The 25,410-nt window shown below is 38.7% G+C and overlaps 1 protein-coding gene across 1 annotated transcript in view; it reads right to left on the bottom strand.

The window, feature by feature from the left end:
- Positions 1-8,100: 8,100 nt before the first annotated feature.
- Positions 8,101-25,410, bottom strand: part of SCML2 (Scm polycomb group protein like 2) — a 70,896-nt gene continuing 53,586 nt past the window's right edge. Inside the window, exons 8-14 of the mRNA XM_030458557.1 lie at positions 24,637-24,772; positions 22,936-23,139; positions 18,380-18,562; positions 16,920-17,033; positions 11,109-11,387; positions 9,730-9,893; positions 8,101-8,226 (exon numbers count right to left, since the gene is read on the bottom strand). Of these exons, the coding sequence (XP_030314417.1) occupies positions 8,101-8,226; positions 9,730-9,893; positions 11,109-11,387; positions 16,920-17,033; positions 18,380-18,562; positions 22,936-23,139; positions 24,637-24,772 (1,206 nt within the window). The remainder of the gene's footprint in view (positions 8,227-9,729; positions 9,894-11,108; positions 11,388-16,919; positions 17,034-18,379; positions 18,563-22,935; positions 23,140-24,636; positions 24,773-25,410) is intronic.

Here is a 25,410-nt window from a genome sequence, read left to right as displayed (position 1 = left end):
ACCAAGTGCACACTGAAACTGATCATTTGTTTATTAATTTCTCCCTCCCCACTCCCTTTGTTCATGCAAGCACAGGGACTAAAAAACAGAGAAACAGACTGATGGAGAGAAAAAGCATTTTGTAGACCAGACCTTGAGTAACACTGCCCAGGTGTAAGGCATCCATTCATTACATGGTACAACCAATATTCCCAGGCAAGGAGAAAAATCAGTAGCAACAGTTAGCACATACATCAGAATTTAAGCAAGCAAGCAAGATGCAGAACCCTTATTTTTCAAACCACAGAGAAGTAACGAACACATGCAAAACAGAGGGTCTCCAATAAGAGGAAGACCTGTTTAGCAGCACTGGTTTGGACAGATGGAAGCTGAGGGAAGAAGAGTTCAGATTTGTTTAAAAATTCTACTCTTAGGGATCTGGAGAGCATCAGCACAATCGCTCAGGGAAATAGTTGCTCCATAACTACTGAAAAACTTAAAGATGAGAAAGGCAGTAGTCTACTAAAATCATGGCATTTGAACACAACACTTTCCAGGGTGTGCCACCATTCATTGCATTTTCCCCAGTGCCTCGCCAATTGCCTCAGCTTCCACCTGGGAGGGTAGAAGAGCCTTTGTCTTTCCAGCTCTTGACCTCAATGCTGAGACTGCCAATGCAGAGTAATGGCAATTATCATGGTGGTTTTGTGGTGTATTCATTTCCTTCCAGCTGTCACAACTAGAAAGGAACCATTGGCAGAGCGGGTTTCTGCCAGCTTCAAGCTGTACATCTGTTCACATTCGTCTGTTCACACAACACGGGATGCAACCTCCCTTTTCTCTTGTGCTGGCATCTGTTTGCTCATGCTGCTTGGTCCTGGAGGGGCTTTGATTTTGAAAGCTGAAAAGTGAATCTCTGTGGATGAAAGTGTTTTCATGTATTTCAAAAAGAAAAGAAGCAGAGGTGTGCGGCCCTGACGATCGGCACTGAACAGTTTCCCCGAAGGGAGTGGAAGCTGAAATAAAACTAGCAGTGGTCCATTAAACTACAAGGAGAAACAGCTCACACAGACTCATCAGCTTGTACAGCAGGACTGGGAGATGCTGGAGCTGGTAGAAGCTAATTCTGATTCAAATGGACAAATCACAGCTAATCAAAATTATCTGCTATGACAGGGATAGATGATACATTAAAAGCCTAGTGGCCCCATGGAATAGCATATTTTAGGTCATTTTTATCCTATTTACCTAAATAGAATATAGGACTCACATCAACTCACATCAACATAGATACAGTAGTGAGAATTTATTTAGGACAAAGTATCACGGGGAGAAAGTTTTAAAATATATGTATTTTGCTACTTTAAAAAAAATCTCTGAAGTTGTCACTGTAAAATAAAATAAAATGTCTCATAGTTGCAGACTCAAAACTTGGTGAGTTTACAACAGAACATTCAGATTTTAAGATAAAGTCTCAAAATGGCTCTGCATGACCTTTGAAACAATAGGAGTACTGACAGTCGGTGAACAAGATCCCAGGATTACAGGCTAGTTGGGAAGCTTTACAGAGCAAAAGATTAAAATCAAGACTGGAGAAAGAAGCAGCAACCATTTCACCACATAAATGGATGTGGAATCAGCTTCTGCCTCCCTGCATCACTGTTAGGCACTTCCAAATGAGCACTTTTTATTCAATCCAATAGTTTTACATATAATAAAAAAGAAAGGAGGAACATGTGACCTTTGCAATTGATCTCGAGGGCATCTTTTTTTCTTTACCTTTTTCTTTTCTGTTTCAACCAAGTCAGCCTAGCTCTACCTAGCTTCAGCTCAGTAAAGACAGCAGCTGAAAGATGAAGATGCCTGTAATTTTAATAACAGATTTACATAACTAATGTTGGAATTAAATGCCCATTTTACTCTATTAACTAGCTAGCCAATGAAAGACAAAAGCTGCTCTGTACTTGTAAAAGATGCTTAGTGACATGATACTGCATCAAAATATGCTATAGTCTACGCATGACAATGGGAAGACTGCTGAAAATGCAGACCCACTGCAGAATGAGATGGGGACTTCATAACACAGGACATGGAAAAGGCTGAAGTACTGATTGTCTGCTTTGCCTCAGCCCTTACCAGCAAGATCATCCTTCAGGAATCCCAGGGCCCAGACACTAGAGAGGAAAGGCTGAAGTGAGAAAGATAGACCCTGGGTGGAAAAGGATCAGGTCAGGGAATGCTTCAGCAATCGAGGCATGCATCAGTCTAAGGGGCCTGATGGGATGCACCCATGAGGTAGGTGGCAGATGACACTGGGAGGCCACTCCCCCTCATTTTGATCAATCATGGTGAATGGGAGAAGTGGAATGAAGACCAGAGGAAAATGCATGCCACTCCCCTTGTGAAAAAGAGCAAAAAGCAGGAGTCGTGGAACTATAAGCCAGTCAGCATTACCTCTGTCCCTGGGAAGGAGATGGAGCAGCTATTGCTAGAAACCATTTTCAGGCACACAAACAAGATGATCATCAGGAGCAGTCAGCATGTTTTCATCAAGAGGAAGTCATGCTTGACCAACTTGATAAACTTCCATGATGAAGTGACTGCCCTGGTAGACAAGGAGAGAGCAGTGGATATTGTCAGCCCAGACTTGATGAAGGCCTTTGACAGTGTCTCGCAGAAGATCCTCATAGACAAGCAGCTGATGAGCAGACAGTGAACTGGAAACTGGCTCAACAGCTAGGCCAAGAAGGTGGTGATCAGTGGCACAAAGTCAAACTGGAGGCCACTGGTGACTGGTGTACCCAAGGGTCAATACTGGGCCCAGTACTATTCAACATCTTAATTAATGATCTGGATGTTGGACCACAGCGTATCCACAGCAAGTTTACTGATGACCTCCAGAGGCTGGAGAATTGAGTGGAGAGAAGCTCCATGAAGTTCATCATGGGAAGTGCAAAGTCCTGCATGTGCAGAGGAACAACCCCAGGCACCAGTATGTGCTGGGGACACCTCGTTGGAAAGCAGCTTGGCAGAAAAAGGACCTGGGATCTCCTGGTGACCACAGGATGGATGGAATGAACCAATTGACCATGAACCAGAAATGTGCCTTTGCTGCAAAGAAGGCTAATGGTGCCTCGGGCTGCTTGAGTAGGAGGGTTGCAGCAGGATGAAGGAGAAGATCCTTTACCTCTGCTCAACACTAGTGAGGCTGCACCTGGAGGAGGGCTGTGGAGAGCTCTGGGCTCTCAAGTACAAGAGAGGCACAGACATAGTGAAGAGAGTCCAAGAAAGGGCCACAAAGATGCTGAAGGGACTGGAGCATCTTTCCTGTGAAGACAGGCTGACAGCGATGGGACTGTTCAGCCCGGAGAAGAGAAAGCTTAAGGGGTATCTTATCAATGTATAGAAATACCTGAGGGGAGGGTGAAAAGAGAACAGATCAAGGCTCTGTGCAGTGGCAGAACGAGAGACAATGAGCACAAACTGAAACACTGGGCTTTCTCTCTGAACATCAGGAAACGCTTTTCCACTGTGAGAGTGACTGAGCCATGGCACATCCTGTCCATGGAGGCTGTGGAGTCTCTATCTGTAGATGTATTCAAAAGCCACCTGAAGACAGTCCAGGGCAACTGTCTCTAAGTGGCCCTGTCTGAGCATGGGGGTTGGACTGGATGACTTCCAAAGGTCCCTTTTGACCTCAACCAGTCCTTGATTATGTGATACAATCTTAAACTCTTACTTAGAACAAAATACAATCAGATGCAAGACAAACATAGAAACAGAACAAGCTGTAGATACAAAACCTGCCAAATTTAATTTGAAACATTAGGTTGAGCAGTGCTTTTGGCTTTCCCAGTGGCATTTCTTTCTATATAGCCTTCTATACACTCAATTACTATTTAAAGTCTATTATAGAAAAAGCTTTAAAAAAATGTATAATTTCAGAGCAACTGGTATAGAGAACCATGCTTAAAAGCTTTGCATGTGGTCTAGACAAAAGTGCCAAGCAGATTTAAGATAATCTTTGATAAGGCAGAACAGAAAAGAAACAGAAAAGTCAACTCAAACTGGAAAGAGAATAAATAGTATAATACAAACTATCTTTAAACAGTGAATACCAGCCTCTGCTTCAAGTTAGGCTGCTCTAACTCCCTGGTTCTGAATGTGAGACCATTTAAATTAAAAGCCATTTACAGCACAGGTTCACATGAATAGAATTTATTAGTTACTCATATTTAAACGGAAACATGATCCTAAGCTGGGCTGTGAAAATAATGCATGAATATGAAAAGGAGAAAAGGAGACTGAAGCCCTCTGCAGCAAGATAAGATGCAGGGTACCCATGTTTCAGTTCTCTGAATTTCACCTCCAATTAGAGAAAAGTGAAGCACAAGGAAACACGGTGTTTCATCTGAGCAGGTTCAAACAAAGATTTTAGTCATCTTCACTTACCTTCATTTTTCCCTTACAGGAATACTTAAAATACTCAAATGTAGAATTTATTTACCATGCTCAGGGCATACACAATCACATCCACAGACTCACATTAAACTGTCATCAGTTAGAGAGAAGGTTAACATTGCTTCAGAGCAAAGTGTATGCCTGAATGATTTGAAAAGAAAGAGAGTTTCTATAAAACAGAAGTATTCAGCTGAATGTCTACTACTGGAAGTAAAAAACTGTGTGCCTTTACTAAAAGCAACAAAAAAGGGGAAGATGCTTCATCCTTTGGACCAACACTGATAACAATGTTGTTGTCTGTCACTGTCATTCCTGAAAGAGTCCAGCAACATAGAATTGGCTGGGTTGGAAGGGACCTCAGAGATCATCGAGTCCAACCCTTGAACCACCGTTACGGTTGCTAGACCATGGCACTGAGTGCCACATCCAGTCTCTTTTTAAATATCTCCAGGGATGGAGAATCCACTACTTCCATGACGAAACTTGGCAAAAATGCAGTCATGTAACGATAATATGCAACCACTGCCACTGTTCAATTTCAATACTGTGTAGGTCTTCTGTGGCAATAATTTTGAGAGCTTCTAGCCCTTCTAGGCAGCATTTTAATTTCAAATAGAAGAGATCTTAACATGTACTGAGGAGTTGTGGCACTGTCATCCAAGACAACTGAAAGACACAGAAACAGGCGAACAAACCACTGTAGACAGAAAAGCAGCTCACAGAAACAAAGAGAATATATCTTGCCTTCTATATCAAATATGCACTAAAAACTATTCAGTATCTTTGAGACAAAGATGAGATGCAAAATGCCTCTGGACTATTGTTGCTACCAATTTCCAAGTTCCATATTTTGCCTGTGAAGGATTTGAGGCCCCCACTTCCATCTCTAGCACAGGCTCATCACTGCAAACAGCCACTGTAGCAACAGAGTTCTGTCTCATAGAAATAAGAAAGACTGAGGAATATGAAGTTCAATCCTATTGCCATTAATTGCTTTGTTTTAAAATACTTCAGGTCTTCATCTGAACTCAGGCCAATCAGGTTTTAACAGTCTCTTCCCCTCAGTGGTTAAATGAGAGTTCTGCAAGCTGTAATGTCATATGCAAAACTAATAGTTAAATACATTCCTAAGTTGTTGCTTTGAGAGCATAATCCAACCCAAGTTCAAACATCAATTGCTTCAGATAAACAATGTTGGAATGATCTTCCTCTTTTGATTAAAACTTCCTTACATCAGATGCTTATATGAACTGTCATGAACTGCTGAAAGACAGATGAGATAGCTCCCCTTTGCCTAAGCAAACAGTGCTCACACATGCACACAATGTCAAACAAAATGGACAGTTACAACAATGAACAAACTATTTTATTTTTGTTGATAGATAAAGAACATCCCATTGAAAATAAAGAATAAAAAATATACTCTCGTACAACTCTTGGAATGCTTGAATCTCACACTATAGCACATGGGTGAAATTCACAGTAATCACTGTGCACATGGGTGCACAGAAAACCTTGAACAAATACTTATACCCATAATAGTGCCATGTACAAAAATGTCATTCCCTAAAGGCCAAACACAAAATTTTGTTTTTCTTATGGCAATGGCAGTGTAAAAAAATGAAGACAGCTTTCAATTACTTCCTCTTAAATCACATGAGATCTTTTTACACTAAAGAACCCTGAAATTCAGAATTAATATAGTGTGGAAGAAGTAAGGCTCAAACAGTATACTGAACATTTGGGTCATGATGTTTTCCTCAATAGATAACTAACTTTCATATGATTACATCAACAGTCAAGTCAGTATTTTCCTAACACAAAGAGAAAATATTCTGTTTCTCCAGTCATTGCTCTGCCCTTTTCTTACTATAAACAGCATACTTGTATTATTCATCTAAGCACACATGCACCACAAAAGATATGCAAAACAAATCAATATAGATAACCTTTAGTGTCACATGTCTAATGATGTAGTACTAAAAACAATTCTCACAGTCTGAATGACTTGCTAAATTAAAATTATGTTGCAGTCAAACTAACATAATACATGGACACTTGTGAGCCACAAAATTTATTATTTTGCAGCAGTATCTCTGCTGAAACCTGAGAAGTATCCGACTATTGGTAAAGCAAGGCATTTTCAGCACAGGAATTTGTAAAAATACATTTATAGTATATGTGTTCACATAAAAGGCAGTGAGAAATATAATAAAACCTACCATTTTAGGACTACACCTTCCCTATCAAATAACTTTTATCACTTTCACTATTACATACAGTACATTCAGTTTTCTACACAGAAAGAATATTTTCTTGTCCCTGATGTATATTACAATTGGCAGTGACAATAAACTGCTTCAATATCACCATTCAGTCTTGCAGCTTATACAATCAGCACCAATTTTACCCCCCAAAAATACTTACTGGTTACACAGTAGCACTTCCTTATAGGAAATAAGCCCAAAATACTGGAACCAAATGTGTCTTTTCAGAAATACACCAGAATATATGGCTCAGAGTTAAGGGATGAATAACCAAGAGTATTGCATAGTACAGGGATCTTGCTTGTATGAATAAAGCCATGTTTTGATTGTTTATCACCTTCTGACTCCAAGAATGGACAACAAAGCAATCAGGTGCTAATGAATATGAAAGAAGTACACAACTAAATTTACTGGTAAAAAAAACAACTAGAAGTTGTACAGTTCTCTCTGGCACAGTGCAAAGTACACATTTAAAAAAAACTGAATACATATGTACAGCATGTATGTATATATTGTTTTTTATATATATATATATAGTATGTAATTCGCCAACACATACACAAGTATCTATAAAAAGCATGGACACACATCCATGCCAAACTCAGCAAAAAGACGGAATGTTTAAAATGTGGATGCATTGTTCCAGTTAAATCAGTCTTCCCCAGAATAGCTGTTTATACAGCCAATATGCACTTCCATGAAACAGAAACATTTATTGCCTGCATAAATCAACAATATACGGTACATTTGTCCTCACAACTTACAAAGGACTTGATAACCACACTTTATAAAAGCTTATAGTTGCATTAAGCCCTCTTCTCCAAAACCCTTCCCTCTACACACCTCTATCCCCCACGACCAATTCATATGGCTATTCCCTTTATGGAAATCTAGGAAGAATAATCTAGAATAATATACTAGAGTATTACTCTGCTAAAGTATCAGACACAGTATTTACTACAGAGACGAGATCTTTAGAATTTTCTTGACATATAAAAGTTTACAGCCATCCCTGTAAAAATTATTAACACCTGATGCTGGTTTGTTCTATTATTTTCCTTTGGGATTTAGCTATCTTGGTTCTGAATATGAACATATTAGTTAAGTCTGTAACATACTTTCCAGGATTCAGAGCACTGTGATCTGACATGTTCACCCCGAGTATGATCAAGTGTCCTTCCACCCAAACTTTCCAAAATAGTTTGAAATATGCTAGACTGTAATACAGCTTTTTATTCTCCCCTCTTTATCCTGAACATGTTTTTATATTTTGAGAGCACTTCCAAAAAGTAAACACGACTTATATCATTAAAAGAGTTCCAAATAAAGGCAATGGCTGTGAACCTGAGAGCTTAGTGTGATACAACACACATATTTGTGATATCTCCACTGGCTAGTACTTTCCTTGTTTAAGTCTTTCAATGTGGTAGCACAACTTTAGGGCAGGCCCCAGCTTCAGTCCCATATATTTCATTATCATGTCACTCCTCAGTAAGAGTAGTGCCTTCCCATCAATTTCCTGCAGAAGGAAGAGAATAAACACAACATACAATTACTTTAACAAGCTGCATGGTAAAACTGGAAAGTACATTATATTTTTTTATACTGTAGTAAAAGTAAAACTAGTATATAAAAACAAGTAATTTATTATAATTTTATATTTACAGATGGCTACTGACATTGAATTTTTATTAGTATTTTTAATGTATAATTAAGGTATTTGAGATGTTGAAGAACATAACATTAAGTAAAAGAAAATTACCAAACAGCCCTCAAAATTAGGTACGGCTGGGAAAAAAAGTGAACGAGTCAAGAGAAAAAAAAAAAGAAGTTGCAAAGGAAGGCCAAGGCAGTTAGAGATTAAATGATCCAAGCTCTGAGGCCTTGCACTGAACCTTGAACACAGCTGTGGGAGGATTCTGGCATGCACATGCAAACACTCACACAGAGGAAGGGGTTACAGACCATCTAAATCCGTGAAGTAAGACAGATCTAAGTCCAGGTTAACCCAGGCAGATTGTTAGCATCAAGACCAAGGAGAACTTAGTCAGATTTTAATTGCCTGGTGGAGAAGCTGATGAAATGTGGCAGTCCTAAGCTCTTAGCAGCAGTACATACTGTAGACAGGCACTTAGTTCCTTAAAATATCATAGGGAAAACTAGTGTTTTTTGCTTTTTTGAAGCATAAACCTGACAAAACAAGTGACATTTACTCAACATATAGTACTAAGAATAAAACAGGAAGCTCTGCTAAAGTTATTTTGAGTTTTCCTTCTAATCCAGCTTACTCTGAAGTTTAACTCTTAGTAGAAGCTGGAGAAGAATAAGGCTGAAACAATTCTAAAGAGAAAGCCAGCTTATTTTTGGTGGGCCATATATATAGTGAAATAAGAAAGCAACTCTTTGCTGGGCTTCCTGCCATAGAAAAAGCACACTGAGAAAGAAAAGGGGAGACAAAAAACAGTATAGAGAAATTGACACAGTTTCTCTCTCTAAATACAGTGTCTAGTTTGATCTTATGAAATTTTTTCAAAACAGATGAATTCAGTATTTTAATTGATTCTCTGAATTTCAGTATTAATGACCAAGTGTAAAGCTAGTGAGATACTACAGCTTCTCTATTTCAAGATAATCAGTCTCCAAAACAGACTTGCTTAGGGAGGTGTCATCTATATAGTCCAAATGCCCTGTACTGTACATGAAGATGCCATCTGCTCTAGAGGAACCAGAGATGACAGGGATACCATGGATGCTGGCCATTAAACTTGGATACTTCCAGAACTGGCATTATTCTATATAAGCTGGAAAGCAGGGGGTATTTATTTCAATCTAACAAGACTAGAACACAGAAAATATACTGCAGGAGGAGGTTCAGGTAGAAAAAAATTTTCAACTTCTCTCTAGTATACAAGCAGTGTTTAGTCTACCTTCAACTGCAAATAACGTGATAGACCTGAAAGCTGCATTTTAAGAAATTAATGTGACACACAATCTACTAGAACAGAATGGATATGCATCTTACATGTCTCCTAAAGAGTTCTGCATGTGGAGCTAGTGCCCGTGGATCAGCTTCTTTGACGAAACGCATTACTTCCTCTATTGACCAGGTAGAAGGATCCTTACTCAATATTCTTGAAGGTTCCTTTTTTAGTGAATTCAAATCTGGCCCAGTAGTGGAACTTGCAGCTTTAAATACAAAAATTTTGTGAAAACAAGAAATATCATTAGTTTTTACAGGGATAACATTTCATTCTCAATATTATCATGCAGCTTTTATTATGAAGTCTATTATGAAGTCTATCTATTAAAGTGAAAAATGTTTTATTTTCCTCCAAATCATATAGAGCTACTTCATTGATTCTTCCCATTGGTTCTGGGCTCCTCAGTTTAGGAAGGATATCAAGGTCCTGGAGCGGGTCCAAAGGAGGGCAACTAGACTGGTGAAGGGACTCCAGCACAGATCCTATGAGGAGAGGCTGAGGGAGCTGGGAGTGTTCAGCCTGGAGAAGAGGAGGCTCAGGGGAGACCTCATCGCTCTCTACAACTCCCTGAAAGGAGGGTGTAGCCAGGGGGGGTTGGTCTCTTCTCCCAGGCAACTCTCAGCAAGACAAGAGGGCATGGTCTTAAGTTGTGCCAGGGGAAGTTTAGGTTAGATATTAGAAAGAATTTCTTTACAGAGAGGGTGATCAGACATTGAAATGGGCTGCCCAGGGAAGCAGTGGATTCTCCACCCCTGGAGATATTTAAGAAGAGACTGGATGTGGCACTTAGTGCCATGGTCTGGTAACTGCAGCAGTAGTGGATCAAGGGTTGGATTTGATGATCCTGAGGTCCCAGCCAATTCTATATTTCTATGATTTCCCTTTAAATGCTTTATATAACTGAAAATATTTACAGCAGCACAACCATTAGCATTATGACATAACTAGAGGGATTAGTTCAACTTGTACTTGGCTCCTGTGCCCCAAGATGCCATTAACTGGGAATGTGGCAAAGGCTGGTTAAGCTGTACAGATGGAGGGAAGGAGGGACAGAAAGAAACCCTATCCCAGTGCTTCAGCACAGTAATAGTCGATAAGATGCTCAGGAAATAAGCTACATAAAAGTAGACCTCTCAGGTATGGCTTCCTGAGGGGTCCATAACAGCAGTAAGAGGAAAGTGCACCAGCCAAGACACTCTTGGCTTCTACACCTCAGTATTATTCCTAACAGGCTTAAGTTCTGCATTTGCAGTTACGCCAGCAAGCCTGACCCGCTTGGCAACAGCGCAACATCTCACTTCATATACAAGCTCTTCTATGGAAAAAAAAAAACCAACAAATTTCTTTATTCATAACTTGTGGACTTGGTATATTAACAAAAGCAAGTACATATTTTGGGAAGTTTAGTTATAGAGCTTACCTTCAATCTGCCTCTGTAGTCGATTCCTACTGACTTCATAGTAAGCGCTGCTCCCAGCAGAGCTCAGGGACAGCCTGCGCAGGACTGGAGCTGAATTTGAGGTAACAGTCACTGGCTGAAGGGAACTTCTGTAAAAGGTGGCACTCCCTGAAGTACGATATTCTGTGGAATTTTGACGGGTTGGGCTTGAAGGATTTACAGAATTAAGTGCAGAATCCATCGAGTCCTCAGAAAATCGGTGTTCTTTGGAAGTGCTGTTTTCCTCTATAGGCAACGTTTCTGCTACACAAAAAGCAAGTATTGCTATGTTCAAAGTATCACTTACACTCAAAACAATGGACATTACACCTTTATTTTTTAACTCCTTGTTAAGTTCTCTTGAAGATACTGACAGAGTGTAAGCCTGTTAAGAAACCTCCTGCAAGACAATCACTGCTGCCAGATCTTTGCCCTTTTTCCTCAAATGATCATGGGGCTCTTACTATACATTTTTTGTAGCAAAAGATTTACTAAATCAAATTTGAGACAGTCTGCCATAAATTCAGTTGTATTTGTTAAGTACAACAATACTATTTGTTAAATATCATAAACAGAGAAGAGACAGAAAAAATTTTTTTAGGGTAAAATTGTCTGGCGTTAATATTGATGCATAAAACAGTCTCAGTCAAGATTTTTCATTACCTTCTTTTAAACATATTCTCAAAAAGCTAACCTTTAAGAGTGTGCTAATTTGCAAGAAATTTTTAATATAAATAAAAACTTTCATGTTATTTAACAACTGTTTAATTTGTCCTAAAACAGCAGAGGGAGTCAATCACTTCATAAACAAGTGTTCAGTAATCATCTATAGATCCCCATATGTCAGAGGCCATTATTAAAAACTGAAAAGGTTACAGGCAAAACCACAAAAGGCTCTGAGTGCCAAGTATGGCACACTCATGCTATACATTTTGACCACAACACTGTATGTATATGCAGTTAGTTCTTTGCACAGGGCAGGGTCTATGAGCACAGACTCAGGAAAGCTAAAGATACATGTAAATTACTGAACACATTGAGCAAGTGAAAATAAAAATAATGTCTCAGGAAGAAAGTATTTCACTTAGGAACATGGTTTAGTGGTGGGCTTGGAAGTGTGACTAGGTTAACAGTTGACTTGATGACTTTAAAGGTCTTTTCCAACTGAAATGATTCTGTGGTTCTTTTAACACTTTAGCTTTTAATACTTACCAACTTATTTCTACACTGCAAAACACAATGTCTGCTTAAAAGACTCATGAATTTTTAGAGCCTGTCAGTTCTGTTTCTAAGTCGGATAAGCAGAGCTCAGTCCCCTTCCCTGTGCCATGAGACAGAAGCTAGATTTGCTTGATTACTGAAAATTCTTCTGTCAGTCAACCAAATTCAGCTCTGATTGGAAGAAACATGCCATGTGAGGAGAAAAAACCCTGAAATCAACAAAAACACACTCCATTCTCTAGCAATCATATGTTCTCTTCTCTATTTAGATGAAGCCAATATCTAGGCCAAGAAAGAAGTTCAAAGTATGATGCACAAATGTATATTAAACAAATGCTGCCTTGGCAGGAGAGTTAAGAGCAGGAGAATAGAGATAACAGGTACACAGAAAAGTAAAGCCCACACCATCATTTTGAAAATTACCCTAGTTAAGTTATAAAACATATGCTAGAGAAGTCACATAATTTTTGAGACAAGAACTGGTATGTTCTGGAGAACAAGTTCCTGAAATAAACTTTTTACTGCCCTTCCTACATGACAAGTTTCAAGAATTTCTTGGCTGAATAAATCATTCAAATTACAGGAAGAGTATTTTCCTAAAAACCCCAGTGAGCTCCTTGTGTATGTTTTCAACTTGTTTCATGAGGTCGTAGGTTCTCTGCTAAAACCTGTTCAAAAGTGGAGGGCAGTGAAAAACTTAAGAGGATTTAGGTCTTCTGAGAGCGTCATCCTGACAGGGAACAAAGGCACTCAGCCAGCCAGCTCACTACTTAGTGAATTCAGTAAGGAGAGATTTGCAAGATGATGGAACAACTCTTAACTTGGAATGAAGGAGCTTTCATGGACACAAGCCCTTCTCTTTCACATCCATATCCCACAAAACATCCACTGGAGAACAGAAGGGTCTGATGAGGGCAGGCTGAGGGAACTGGGAATGTTTAGTTTGGAGAAGAAGAAACTATAAGGAGACATTATTGCTCTCTAACTGAAAGAAGGTTGTAGGGAGGTGGGTGTCGGCTTCTACTCTCAAGTAAATAATGACAGGACCAGAGGAAACGGCCTGAAGTACCAACGGAGGTTTAGACTAGATATAAGGAAGAATTTCTTTACTTAGAGTAGAGTAGTTAGGCATTGAAACAGACCAGCCAGGGAGGTGGTGAATTCATCATCCCTGGAAGTATTTAAACACCACGTAGATGAGGTAGTTCATGACATGCTCTAGTGAGCATGGTAATACAGATATTGATAAATATATTTCATTTATTTTACTGGCTGTATGTTGACAGTTGAAAACAGTGATCTTAGAGGTCTTTACCAACTGTGACATTCTGTGATTCTGTGAACTGCAAAACTTTGTACGTTGTTACATCTGACCCACAAAAGCAAAGAAGCTGTTACTGAGTTTTTTCTAAAAAAAACCACAACCAAACAAGAAAACTGAATTCTTTATATTTGTCAGCATGAAGTAGTTGCAGCAGCTTCCCAAATTGAAAAACGTAAGTCATCATTCTATAAAATTTAAGAGAAACTTTAAGAGATGAAGTCAATGATATGCACTATAAAATTAAAGGGTGGCCAACCAAGGCAAGATTGGAACTGGAGAGAATGAAATCACTAACAGAAATCTCAGTCCAAGACCAAAAGTCTGAGGTGATACTTGAGATAGTTAACAGCAAAGCTATATGAAGGACTCTAAGGTTTAATTGACTGAACCTGATGATTCAGATTTCAGAAGTCTTGAAAAGTGGGATGAAACAATACAGCCAATACACCCCCACTGAAAGACTAAATATTTAAGTACGTGTCAGTCAACTCCATCTAATATATTAAAAAAAAATGTATATGCATGTTGCAATAAAAAAGTAGAGGTTCCAAATATAGGCTTTTTAATAAACAATTGCATTATATAACCCTTGTCAAGACTTCTGAAGACACAAAGATTTTTTTCAAATTGACTGTATTACAAAAGAATTTAATTGTATTTACTCTACATATATCCCAGATTTCCCTCTGATGTCACATCTCCTAAAGTAATCAATTGTAAAGAGGGCTGAGGAAAATCAACACTGCTTCTTTTTTCCCAAGATACCAGCATTTAATTTATCTTGCTGTAAATTCTTAATTCACATGCCCAAGGTGGAAAAGCTGGCATATTTCTGAGGGCCACCACCTTTCAGAGAAGGTGTTCCCATTCAGCAACTACAGTGTCCAATCCACTTCCCTTTCCATCTACCTAGCTTGTCTAGAAACAAAGCACAGCTGTAGTCTTGGTAAAAAAGTGGTCAATAGGTATGACAGATAATTAAAAAATTGGTGCCTAGCAATGTAGCTTTGCAATCCATGGAGCAATGAATGACACACTCCTCCCACATTTTGAGCAGTTGTGAGTAACAGTGGTATGGATAAGAGGAGACTTCACTGCAGAATGCCTTATCTCTGGGTAGATTAATAAAAGGGCAATAAAAGGCCTTGTGTTTCAAATGCAGGGATGCCAGACTGTTTAAGCACTGAAGGCCTTAGCAGGAATCAGACGTTTTGTTTTTTTGAAGCTCTTCTGGGAATTAAAAGCCAGTTGTTCTGCCTCATACATAACAGGAATGATGTAATTGGCCACAGTAGTAAGAACACTCTGTTTTCAGTGGGAGGGACACTGAGTTATTCCCCAACCCCCTGCCTCCCCTCCTTTATCTTTCATAACTTTAAGCAGAAACTGTTAGTGAGCAAGAGTGATGGCAAAATCTGCAAAACATATCCCTGAGCAGATCAGATGGAAAAAGAACTGTTCGAAAGACCCTTTCCCACAATTATTCCATTTTGCCTTTAAATTATATTTCAAAACAACCATTCCAAGACAACTATGTCTCAATGGAAGCAGAACTTTTTGGGGGCAGACCTTTCTTGCTAACAAACCCATGGCTGACCGCTTTAAAATTGCCTCCAGATTTTTAGCAGAGGACATTGCCCTAATAGGAAACACACAACACTTGCAAACACTTTTGCCTCTTGAAACACACAAAGTACAAATGCAAACCTCTGAAACCACGGCAAAACAATAACGCAGATACTTGGATTAAAAAATAGTTAAAATTTTATAAAGAACTATTGATCTTAAAATGTATTTTAAGGAGTACAGTGACTGCATCTGTAAAAGGGAGCCACTAGCAAACAAGGGTTAAAAAGGATCATGTGCATGCATGTTACTTTGAGGAAGATTTCTTACAAAATAACACGGATCTGCCCAAACACGTGTTTTGTTCCAACTCAAAAAACTTTATCTGAGTATAATTAAGTACTTTACACTTATTAAGTTATGTACCAGAAGTATCTGACTTAAGCGAACAATGTAGTATGGAAACTTGTACTTTTGTTGGACAGACACAGAAATCAGCAATCAAGGCAAAACTGTTTTTTTCTGCTGCTATTATTATATACAAAGAAGAAAATGTGCTATGTTTATACAAAATAATAAGATGTACTGTAGTTAATAAGCTACCATTTTGAACTTTTAAATTTTATATCCTTTTCTGCTTTAGCTGTAGTTCTATGCCTTTTCAATCTGCAAAGAAAAAGAGAGCATTCTTCCCCCACTGATGCTAATAGATGTTTTTTTGAGATAATCTCAAAAAAAAAAAAAAAGAAAACAACAAAAAAAGAAATAACTAATCCCTCTGATATTTTAAAAAGCCTTTGGAAACTCTGTACAAATATCTTGCAGCAAGAGAATGTATCGGATGGATAACCAACAGGCTACAAATACACAATAAAAAACCCTCACATTTTTAAGTCTTTCTCAGTGAGATTTAAACTTTGATGCTCTACCCTGTTCCTGAGACAGACTAAGACTAGACATGTGCTCAGTTACTGCAGCTGAGCTGCAGTGCAGGAAAAGGTGCTATCCATCAGTGAACTAAATCAATCTAGGCAGCTGCCACAGGGAGGCTTCCCTGCTCCCCCCACCACAACTGTGTTTTACTCAACCCTTTCCTGTGCTCATCCGAGTCCATGGTGAGGTCAGTTCAGAGAAATACACTGCAGACTACATTTCACCAAATTGCTTTCTGTGATTTTGCTCACTGGTTCAGTTCACCATCCAGCCATGGGGCCTGGGACCCACTGCAGGGACAAAGAGGCAAGGAAACAGAGCTGCACAATTTTCAGTGGCAACTGGCCAGAGACTCAGCTGAATCATATCATCAAGCTACACCCTTACTCACCTAATGGCCCCAGGCTACAGTTATTAAAAGCTGCTCCCAGTTTGTCTCCTAACCCATTTTGAGGCAAGTGGTTTGCTAAATTGACATCTATGAAGCAGGAGGCTTCATCCATCACCTATCTGCCTGAGCCCCTTCACAAAAAAAGTGAGCAGGCTTAGCAGAAGGACTGCTGAAACTTGCAGTAGATCTTCCCAAAGTGCAAAATCACTGCCAGTGATCAATAATTAACATGCTTTCACCCTGACCTGTCAAAAGGCTAGAGACAAACCAGACACATACATTGAACTCAGTCCTTTCCAATTGGAAATACTGAAACCATAAATAATCCTCATATATAATCCCAACCTAATGTAATTACCTTCAGATGGATGAGCATCATTTCTGGGAAGCTTAGGGGAAAGAGGAGCAGTATATGGTGGAGAGTCTTCAGAGTATCGCTTAGCACTCCTGTTTTCAGGAATTTCTTCTTTTGCTGTGAAAAGGAAAGTCACCATCTATTTATCTAGCATAAAGGTTCTCATGGGAAAATTCCAGGGATAAAAGCAAGGAGGTACCATCAGCCATTCACCAGGTTACAGTTCAGCTTCTTGTATCAGAGGGACTCAGCCATTTTTATACAAACTTTCAAACCTGAAGTACTACTTAGTTTACACTGTCACCACCAAAATTACCTTGACCCTGGCTACTTTTCTGAGAATTAACACCAAGACTTTCATCTGACAGACAGAATTATAAACATAATTTCTCCATGGAAAAGGAGGAAAAAAAAGAAAAAGTGAATTTTCTAAAGCAGCACCCAGAACACAGACTCAGCTATTAGACAGCTGTGAGGGGAGATTTAGGTTAGACACTAGGAAGAAATTCTTCCCTGTGAGGGTGGTGAGACACTGGCACAGGTAGCCCAGGGAAGCTGTGGCTGCCCCCTCCCTGGCAGTGTTCAAGGCCAGGCTGGATGGGGCCTTGAGCAACCTGGTCTGGTGGGAGGTGTCCCTGCCCATGCAGGGGGGTTGGAACCAGATGACCTTTAACATCCCTTCCAATCCAAACCATTCTAGAATTCTGTGCTTCACTCCTAATATTAATCTTCTGAAATTGTCCTGACATCAAGGTTCTTTCAGTTATGGCTCCTGGTAACCCTTGGTCTAGGACTTGTAATACCAAGCCTTACAATCAACCTGATGGGAGATTTTGTGGAAGTCATTTAATTTCCCCCTCACTCTTCATTCCCAGTGTAGCAAAGATATTTGTCTCATATGGAATATCAAAAGCAGAAAAAAATATGCCAAATCCACCTTTTCTACTAGAAGACTGGATTGTAAATAGTAGAATGTAAATTTTTCTGGAGCTACTTCTGAGTAAGGTGAACAAAAAAGGAAGAAAGAACCTTTCACTGGTGTAGAAAGGGCTAGACTGAATTCCTTTTCAAGACAAACCCCTTCTCATACGGAAGTATCTTTTTTTAAAAAAAAAGTTTATTTTATGATCTGAACATAAATTTAACAAATGATATGTGAAGTTTTGAGCTTGTCCTTTTAGAGGTATCATAGCGGTACAATACATATGTTTCCTGGCTTTGCTACAAGGAGGAGTTTGCTGAACAAAATGATTTCTCCACATGTGGTATGAGCTATCCCATCCTGTCAAAAGCACTACTGCACTGGAACCAATTCACTAAGAACTGTGGTGTATTCATTTCAATCAATTCACGTCATAGAAAGACAGATTAAAAAGAAAAAAAAAAAAAAGCTGCATTTCACAGAGTTGCCACGCACTTCTCAAAAATATCAGCCCTCAAAAATAACAATTGTTTAACAGTACCTGGCTTGTTCCTATCATACTCTGTAGGACTATGTGCACATCCCATGTAAGGGCTGAAAGGTTGGCTACTAAAGAGATTATCACACTGCAGGCTGTGGCAGAGTTTCTCCAAGAAGCGTAGGACAAATGATGCGCTGTTTACAGAAGGAAGATTGATGGCGTGCTTCTCCCCATCAAAGGAAGCTGTGAATAAGAAGATGATGTCAAACAACCCCCAAGCATCCGTGAAGTATAGTAAAACACCATCATTAACTTAAAAAGACACCCAGATTTGATTTAAGCCCAGCAAGACATGAGAGGAGTAAACAATCATTCTGGTAGTTTAGCAAATTTGCATTCAAAGGACTGATTTTACCTTCTATTAGATGCATGTCAGCTTGAACTTGCTCTGTAGGAACTTACAGTAATAAAATAATTTTGGAATCATACCAGCAGAAAAACACTTGTCACTAATTCCATATCACCAAAACCTTACATCTAATTTATATTGTTTACTTATAAAATAGCAACCTCTCCACCATCTATTTGCAGGAGATTAACACAGGAAAGACCCTTTACAATACTTGCTAAAAAATAAAATAAGAAAAATATTAAAAGTAAGGAAGCAAGTAAGTTTAAGATTACTTTTTCCTCAGTTTCTAACTGAGCATACTTGTAGTAATGGGCTGGCCTCTCTGCTACCACTGAAATTCTGACTACAGAAACTGTTTTGCCATTTGCTGTTTTACCACTAGAGAAATCTATCCTCCTGTCAACACTACAGTGGTCAAGCTCCCATTCATTTCTACAGGAGCTAGGTGGCAGAGATACCACAACAGCCACAAATGGATCTAGTCTCTTTTAAACTGATTGATAACAAAGAGCCTGGACATGTGCTTATGTCTTTTACTTGCTCACTTTCTTTCTTGACCCTCCCTCCAGCCCCCCCTTCAAATGTTGCAGCTGATAGTATTTTCCTTCTTTGTGAAAATTATTAAGATTTCAAAAATCACTCAATAATACCAACATACAAATAAATAATTACCATAACATAAGCTGAAACTTTTAGTTACTTCTGACTAGAAAAACATCACAACAAAGCAGGAACAATTTGTAACTTATACTTGGGGCTAGAAAGAACTGGCATAAACATGAGGTTTATGCATCAATTTGTCTTTTTGGTTTTCAGCCTGTCATGCAGCTTTCTGTCCTTAACATAAGTTTCCAAACAATAAGTAGAGCTTTAAAGGATCACATTTTCTCGGTAGCAGATGCATTTAAAAAAACCCAACAAAACAGAAATTACAAGACAGCCTTTATTCGTAGATCTGAATTAAGGAACATTTCCACATTGTGTTACAAAAGAGGCAGATAAAATACACAAAACCAAAGAAAATGCCTAAATTCAGCGTCCCTAGGAAATGAGAAGTGTTGATTACTTACACCATTGGTGTGAGGAAGATTCTGATTAGAGTTAATGGAAGTTAACCAGCTAGCATCAACAACGTGCTACCACTCTCATCAAATTTCATGACAGACTGACCCAATGGAAGTGCTTTAAAGACTCAGTACTACAGGGACAAATCCCAGTCTCACGTGTTTCCATTGCCCAGTTTTTCCAGGCTCCAATGTTCAAATGAAATGCTAATGATTCACAGTCCCACATATGGCTCATACACAAGGTCCTCTACGGAAGGGGTCTCCAAAGGCAAGTTTCTGCTTGGCACTCAACCAGTTCTGGACAGCAAATGGGCTGTGAGACCTAGCACAACCTGATCTCCAGACAAATTTACTGCAAGGCAGTAGTCAGCTACAGCAAAAACTTAAAATGCTTTATAACAGCCTTATGGATCTTCTTAAATGACCTTGGGGAAATCACTTATTGTCCACACCTTAATTTCTTGTTTTGAAAAGAAGCATTGAAAAGAGCAATATTATCTTAAGAGGCATCAGGAGAATAAAGCAAAAAACAGCTGAGGCAATGTGACTGCCACAACAAGACACACCATCACAAAAATCCACAAAAAAAGACTCAGTGCAAACACAGCTCCCTTATACTCTGGACACTTGAGGGTAACTATATAAATTCCAAACACGGGTGTGCGATCCAGATCCATAGGCTCAACTGTCTGCTTTGTCTGGGGACAATTTAAGCCTCTTACTTCCCAGGCAAATGCTAGGGGAAAATACAAAGAGAAGTACTTCTGAGGTGCAATGACTTCAACCTTTAATGGCAAATATACAGGGACTGGAGCTTGTATGTGCAATCCCAGCCCCTAGAATAAAGAGTCATTCTAATTTCTTCACCTTCCATTGTTTAAGTATGTTTCAAACATCAGGTTCAAGCCAGGAGAAAGGCTGAGAGGTAAACCATCAGAGAAATGTGTTTCTCTGATAGTTAAGAAACTCACCCAAGAGTTTGATTTTAATTCTCTGCTTAAGATTTATCTGAACGAGCCCCAGCTTATTTCATCCCACCAAATGCCATAGTCTCTGAGCTACAAGGAGAAAAAGAGACTGACATAACTACCACATTCAGCTGGCCTGCTAATCAAGCCTTTAGCTTTCTTTCAGTTATATTTGCATGAATTGAAACCTTATGAGTCAGGCAAAAATAAAATGGTTTGTGCTTTTGTTTGAGTACGAAAAGATGGAAAAATTCTAAATTCAATTCCACTGAAAACAATTATTTTCTTCAGCAGCTGAACCAAAAAACCCCACTAATTACTCACATTTACTCTAGCAAGATTATTTTATCCATGTCCTCATCAGCATACAGTTTCCTCTTACGGCAGGTATAATACTCATAATCAAAGTTTATTAGTCCACAAAATATTTAGATTTCTTTGCTTATTCTCTACTACAACTTTTTTTTTTCTTTGCCAGTCTAAAACACAACAGCCCCAAACAAATAAACCACACTCCCAACTTTCACACAAAAACTCTATAAGGAAAACACTCCCTTGACTTCAATCTAATTCCTCATTTTATTCTACTGTAGCTTTCCTCATCTCCCCTACTGTTCACATGCACAGCTGGTTGCAATGCACTATGTTACCCTAAGTCACATTTTGTGCTTCTCAAAATAAATACATCACACACAATTTTTTGATAAAGGTACAGGGAGTATTTGTTCAGCTGCTTCTCACAACTTGTTTGCAAGTTGATGAGAAAGGCAAGTGCTCAAGAGCACCAGAAACCCACTGGGGTCTTGTGGCTTGCTATCACCTGGACCAGGACTCTGCTTCAGAAGCTGTCCACACTGCTTCTTCAAAGCAGTTCACCTCCACAGGTTCCTCAAATCCAGGGCTGCAGAGCTGCCCTCCCTGATTCCAGGCCTTGGGGTGAAGCTGGGTGCAGAAGAGCAGCTGCTTTTCACATAGAATTTCAAAATGTAAGCAAACCAGAAATAAATAGAGATTTTGAAATTTCTCTCTCCCTGTGAAAGAATTATTTTCAACTCCTCAGTCACAGAACAAATACACCACTGGCCTATGATTTATTCCTTCATGATAAGAATACACAGAGAACTGGCAATTCCCATCTCAGTGCATTTTGTTAAAGCAAAATTTACTTGTCTGCATTAGGTACAGGAAGGTATTAATAATGCAATAAACTTTCATATATCCTGTGGAAAAAAAAAAAGGCAATTTGAGTTTCAAAATCACATTTTTGCAATGCCATTAAACCTTTACTACATGGCAGAGAAGTGGTATCCATTTTGTGAACAAACTCATGGGGACACATAAGGAAGGCTCACTCAAGTTCTACTACACACACACTGGGGTGCTGCTTTTTAAATATTCTTAGACAACAACATTTTTAGGAGGATTTAATTTAATCTGTATTCCACTAATCACCTTTTCCATCTGCTGTCAATGTAAGGAGATTAAACCAGCACCAAGTCTTTTTATCACCAGCAATGGAATTATAAATTGATGTGCTATATAGAGTACTTCCTAGTCTAGAAGGAAAAAAGTGTCAAGCAACAGCTATTCCATTTGAGATAGGCAGATAATTTATCTGTAGACCTGCCATTAATATATAGCAGAAATAGACCTATTCCATAATAGGGGACATAGAGGTGTGAACACTGACCTACGATACTGCTACGGCTCTGGGCAGTGGTGGAAGCAGCAACTTTGAGACAGGGAATTCCTTGCCTGGATGCTGAACAGATTAGCTTTAAAATTTTCATCCACTTGGTTAAGGCATTAGGAATACAAACACTATGTATTGAATTAATAAAGCTGATATTTCACTTGCAATGAGTTTACTTGACAAATGTTTGGCTACAGCTGCTAAATGAGGTGCATGAGCTCTATTTAGTATAAGAATCTAACTGTATTGTTTACTTGTAATTTAACACTGCTGTTGCCAAATTCTACTTTAGAGATTTTTTTTTCGAATCATCCTGGACCCAGAGTGAGGCAGTCATACACCACAAACACTCACTTAATAAAGGAGATCTCAAGTTTATGTTCTTGCCTGTGCTTAAGTAATTACAAAAGCAACAAATTCATTGCAACTCCCTCAACTTGGCAACCAAGAAATAGAATCAAAGCACCTTCACGTACCAGTTATCATTTCCCCTCCATGATGGCCAGACTTCAAAAATCCAAAGACTGTTTTGGATTGATAGGCACAATCCACACAAGCCTGTACAGCCAGCTGAAGTACCACATTGACAGGACCTGGTCCAAAGTGATCTGGAAGCTGCTGAACCTTCTTCTTATCCAGGTGAGGCCCAGAATTTCCATGCTTGTTGACGTAAACACACACTGAAAAAGAACAAGCCATATTTACTGCCAAGGAATAAGGAAGTCATGGTTTCAGATAAGAACTGCAAACCAACTTATTCATTTTACTCTTGAGGAAAAGATGTACTGGTCAACTCAAGAACCTGAACATATATATACATACTTTGAGGGCATACAAAAGGTTTCTTTTTTCTATCAAGGTTCCCCTGCCTGAGTCTAATATCCACTTCTTTCTGGTCTCTAAAGCCTTTCTCTAAGACCACTAATATTACAAGGGTGTCATAATCTGTGCTTATTTTTCTTTTATTTTGACTAATCTTTGCTCATACCCTGAACAGAAACTATGCTAAACTATCACAAGGAATGGTAAGGCAGAAAAACATGGGAAAAAGCCCTAATTGAATTTTTTTCTTCTTTTTGGCCTTGGCTATCACACGAGCTTAATGAAAAAAGTTGCCTCTGTTGTGGTTAAGCAGACAATCTAAGCATTCCTTTACACAAAGACTGCCATTTTTTAAAAACTGTAGTACTACCTGGGCGTAGTTAAAAACCTGGAATTTAAAAACATGAAATAATTCTCCAAATGCTTTAATGATCATGTATCTTCACACATTTCTGCTCACTCTCTGATGTCTGAATATTGGAGGAAACGTATTTGTAGAAATAAAGAAACAAAACAGTAAAAATAGTTTTCATGGCATCTTCTGCCTGGGCTTAACAACAACCACCTCCTGAAAGGTTTATTGTCCTAAAAAACACATATATGTTTTCCGCCACATCTATCACTGGAGTTGGGATTAAGAAAAAAAAAAGGGTTTTTAAATGTAAACAAACACCCCAAACAAAATTATCATAATTTATGGAATTTTTAGAAAGTTCTGAGATTTCAATTCACAAGAGACAAATTGTTTAACCACAGGGTTACAAGTCCCTCCATTAGTTCATTAACTAGCTTATTTCTCTTTTATTTTCTTATAACCCTTTCCAAGATACATTTCATTATATTTTTAAAACAAGCAAACATATGAGAAAGTAGAATGTATTTCCTCTGACTGCCTTCACTTGGTTTAAACAGTCTGAGTTGTTTCTTTTAATGTAAGACTATACAGAGATAAAATCTCCATTTTGTTAAATTACAGCACTGACTGCATGATATCAGAACATTACATGGGTTTTCAGCTACATCTTTTCCCATTTCCTGCATTAAGGAGTGGGACAGACATGAAAGAATCACAGTTTCCATCTTCAGATAGGAACAAATTGCAAGGTCTAGCAGATCTATCAAAAGCTCCTGTGCTCCAGGTCTCCTTGCTGTAATGCAGGCAGCAAAACACTAGTTCTGCAAAGCAGCACTGGCACCTACAGATATCTTTTAAAAATATGGTAGCTGAATAATGATAGGCATTAACAAGTTAGCATCACATTTTTCTGTAAAATCACAGTAATAGTTTGGTTGATGTGGAAGTCATTTCACACTAAAAATATCATCAGTTTGTTTTTTTTTTCTTTATCATTTACCTGTGGATATAACTGCTGCAGTTGCACCAGACAAACTAATTCCATCTTTAGGTATCTGCGTAGTACCACTGTCCCCCTCAGGAGAAGAGTGACAAGAAGGTGATGCAGGAGTCACTTGTTCCGGCAAGATTTTTTTCTGTTTAGAGAAAAATACTCAAAATCAAAATGCTTAATTTTTTTTTAAGAAGTCTGCAAAATCTTTCTGCTATCAGTTACTATCTTAACAAACATGGAAGGTTCCTTAACACAAAAGTACTGCACACAGCAGAGAAGCTAAAGCCCCAGAAAAGAATAACAGAAACTGTCAGCTTGCATTTACAGCTACTTAAGTAAGGCAGTGGAAATCAAATTACTTAATAGGCACCCACCTCTACCTGAAAAGTGGGAAAAGAACAAGCCTTACATCCTAATTCATGACCCTTCTAAATCTTAGGAAGCACATTAGAAATGTTTTGGATCATATTTCTGTCCATACCCTTCCAATCATTCTGTATTTATCACAACTCAAATTAGTTAGCTGGGCTATGTATATATGCCCATAAAAAAACTAAGTCCCATTTAGGTGTCAACTTTACAATGCATTTAGATTTCCCCTCCATTTGTTTCAAAAGGGTTGAAATTCCCAATTAACCACTTCCAGGAACTGGTGCTTTATGCAAAGTATCAAGCCAGTCGTTAAAATCCAGTCATGAGGGTTGCCAAAAGCTTCTCCTTTCCCAGACAAACTTAGTTGTTGCTTATCATAGGATAACCAGACTTCACAAAGATTTAGAA

Source organism: Calypte anna, chromosome 1 (assembly GCF_003957555.1).
Source record: "Calypte anna isolate BGI_N300 chromosome 1, bCalAnn1_v1.p, whole genome shotgun sequence".
Classification (NCBI taxonomy): Eukaryota; Metazoa; Chordata; class Aves; order Apodiformes; family Trochilidae; genus Calypte; species Calypte anna.
Note: the sequence above shows the minus strand (reverse complement) of the source record. Positions and strands in the feature narration are given on the sequence as shown.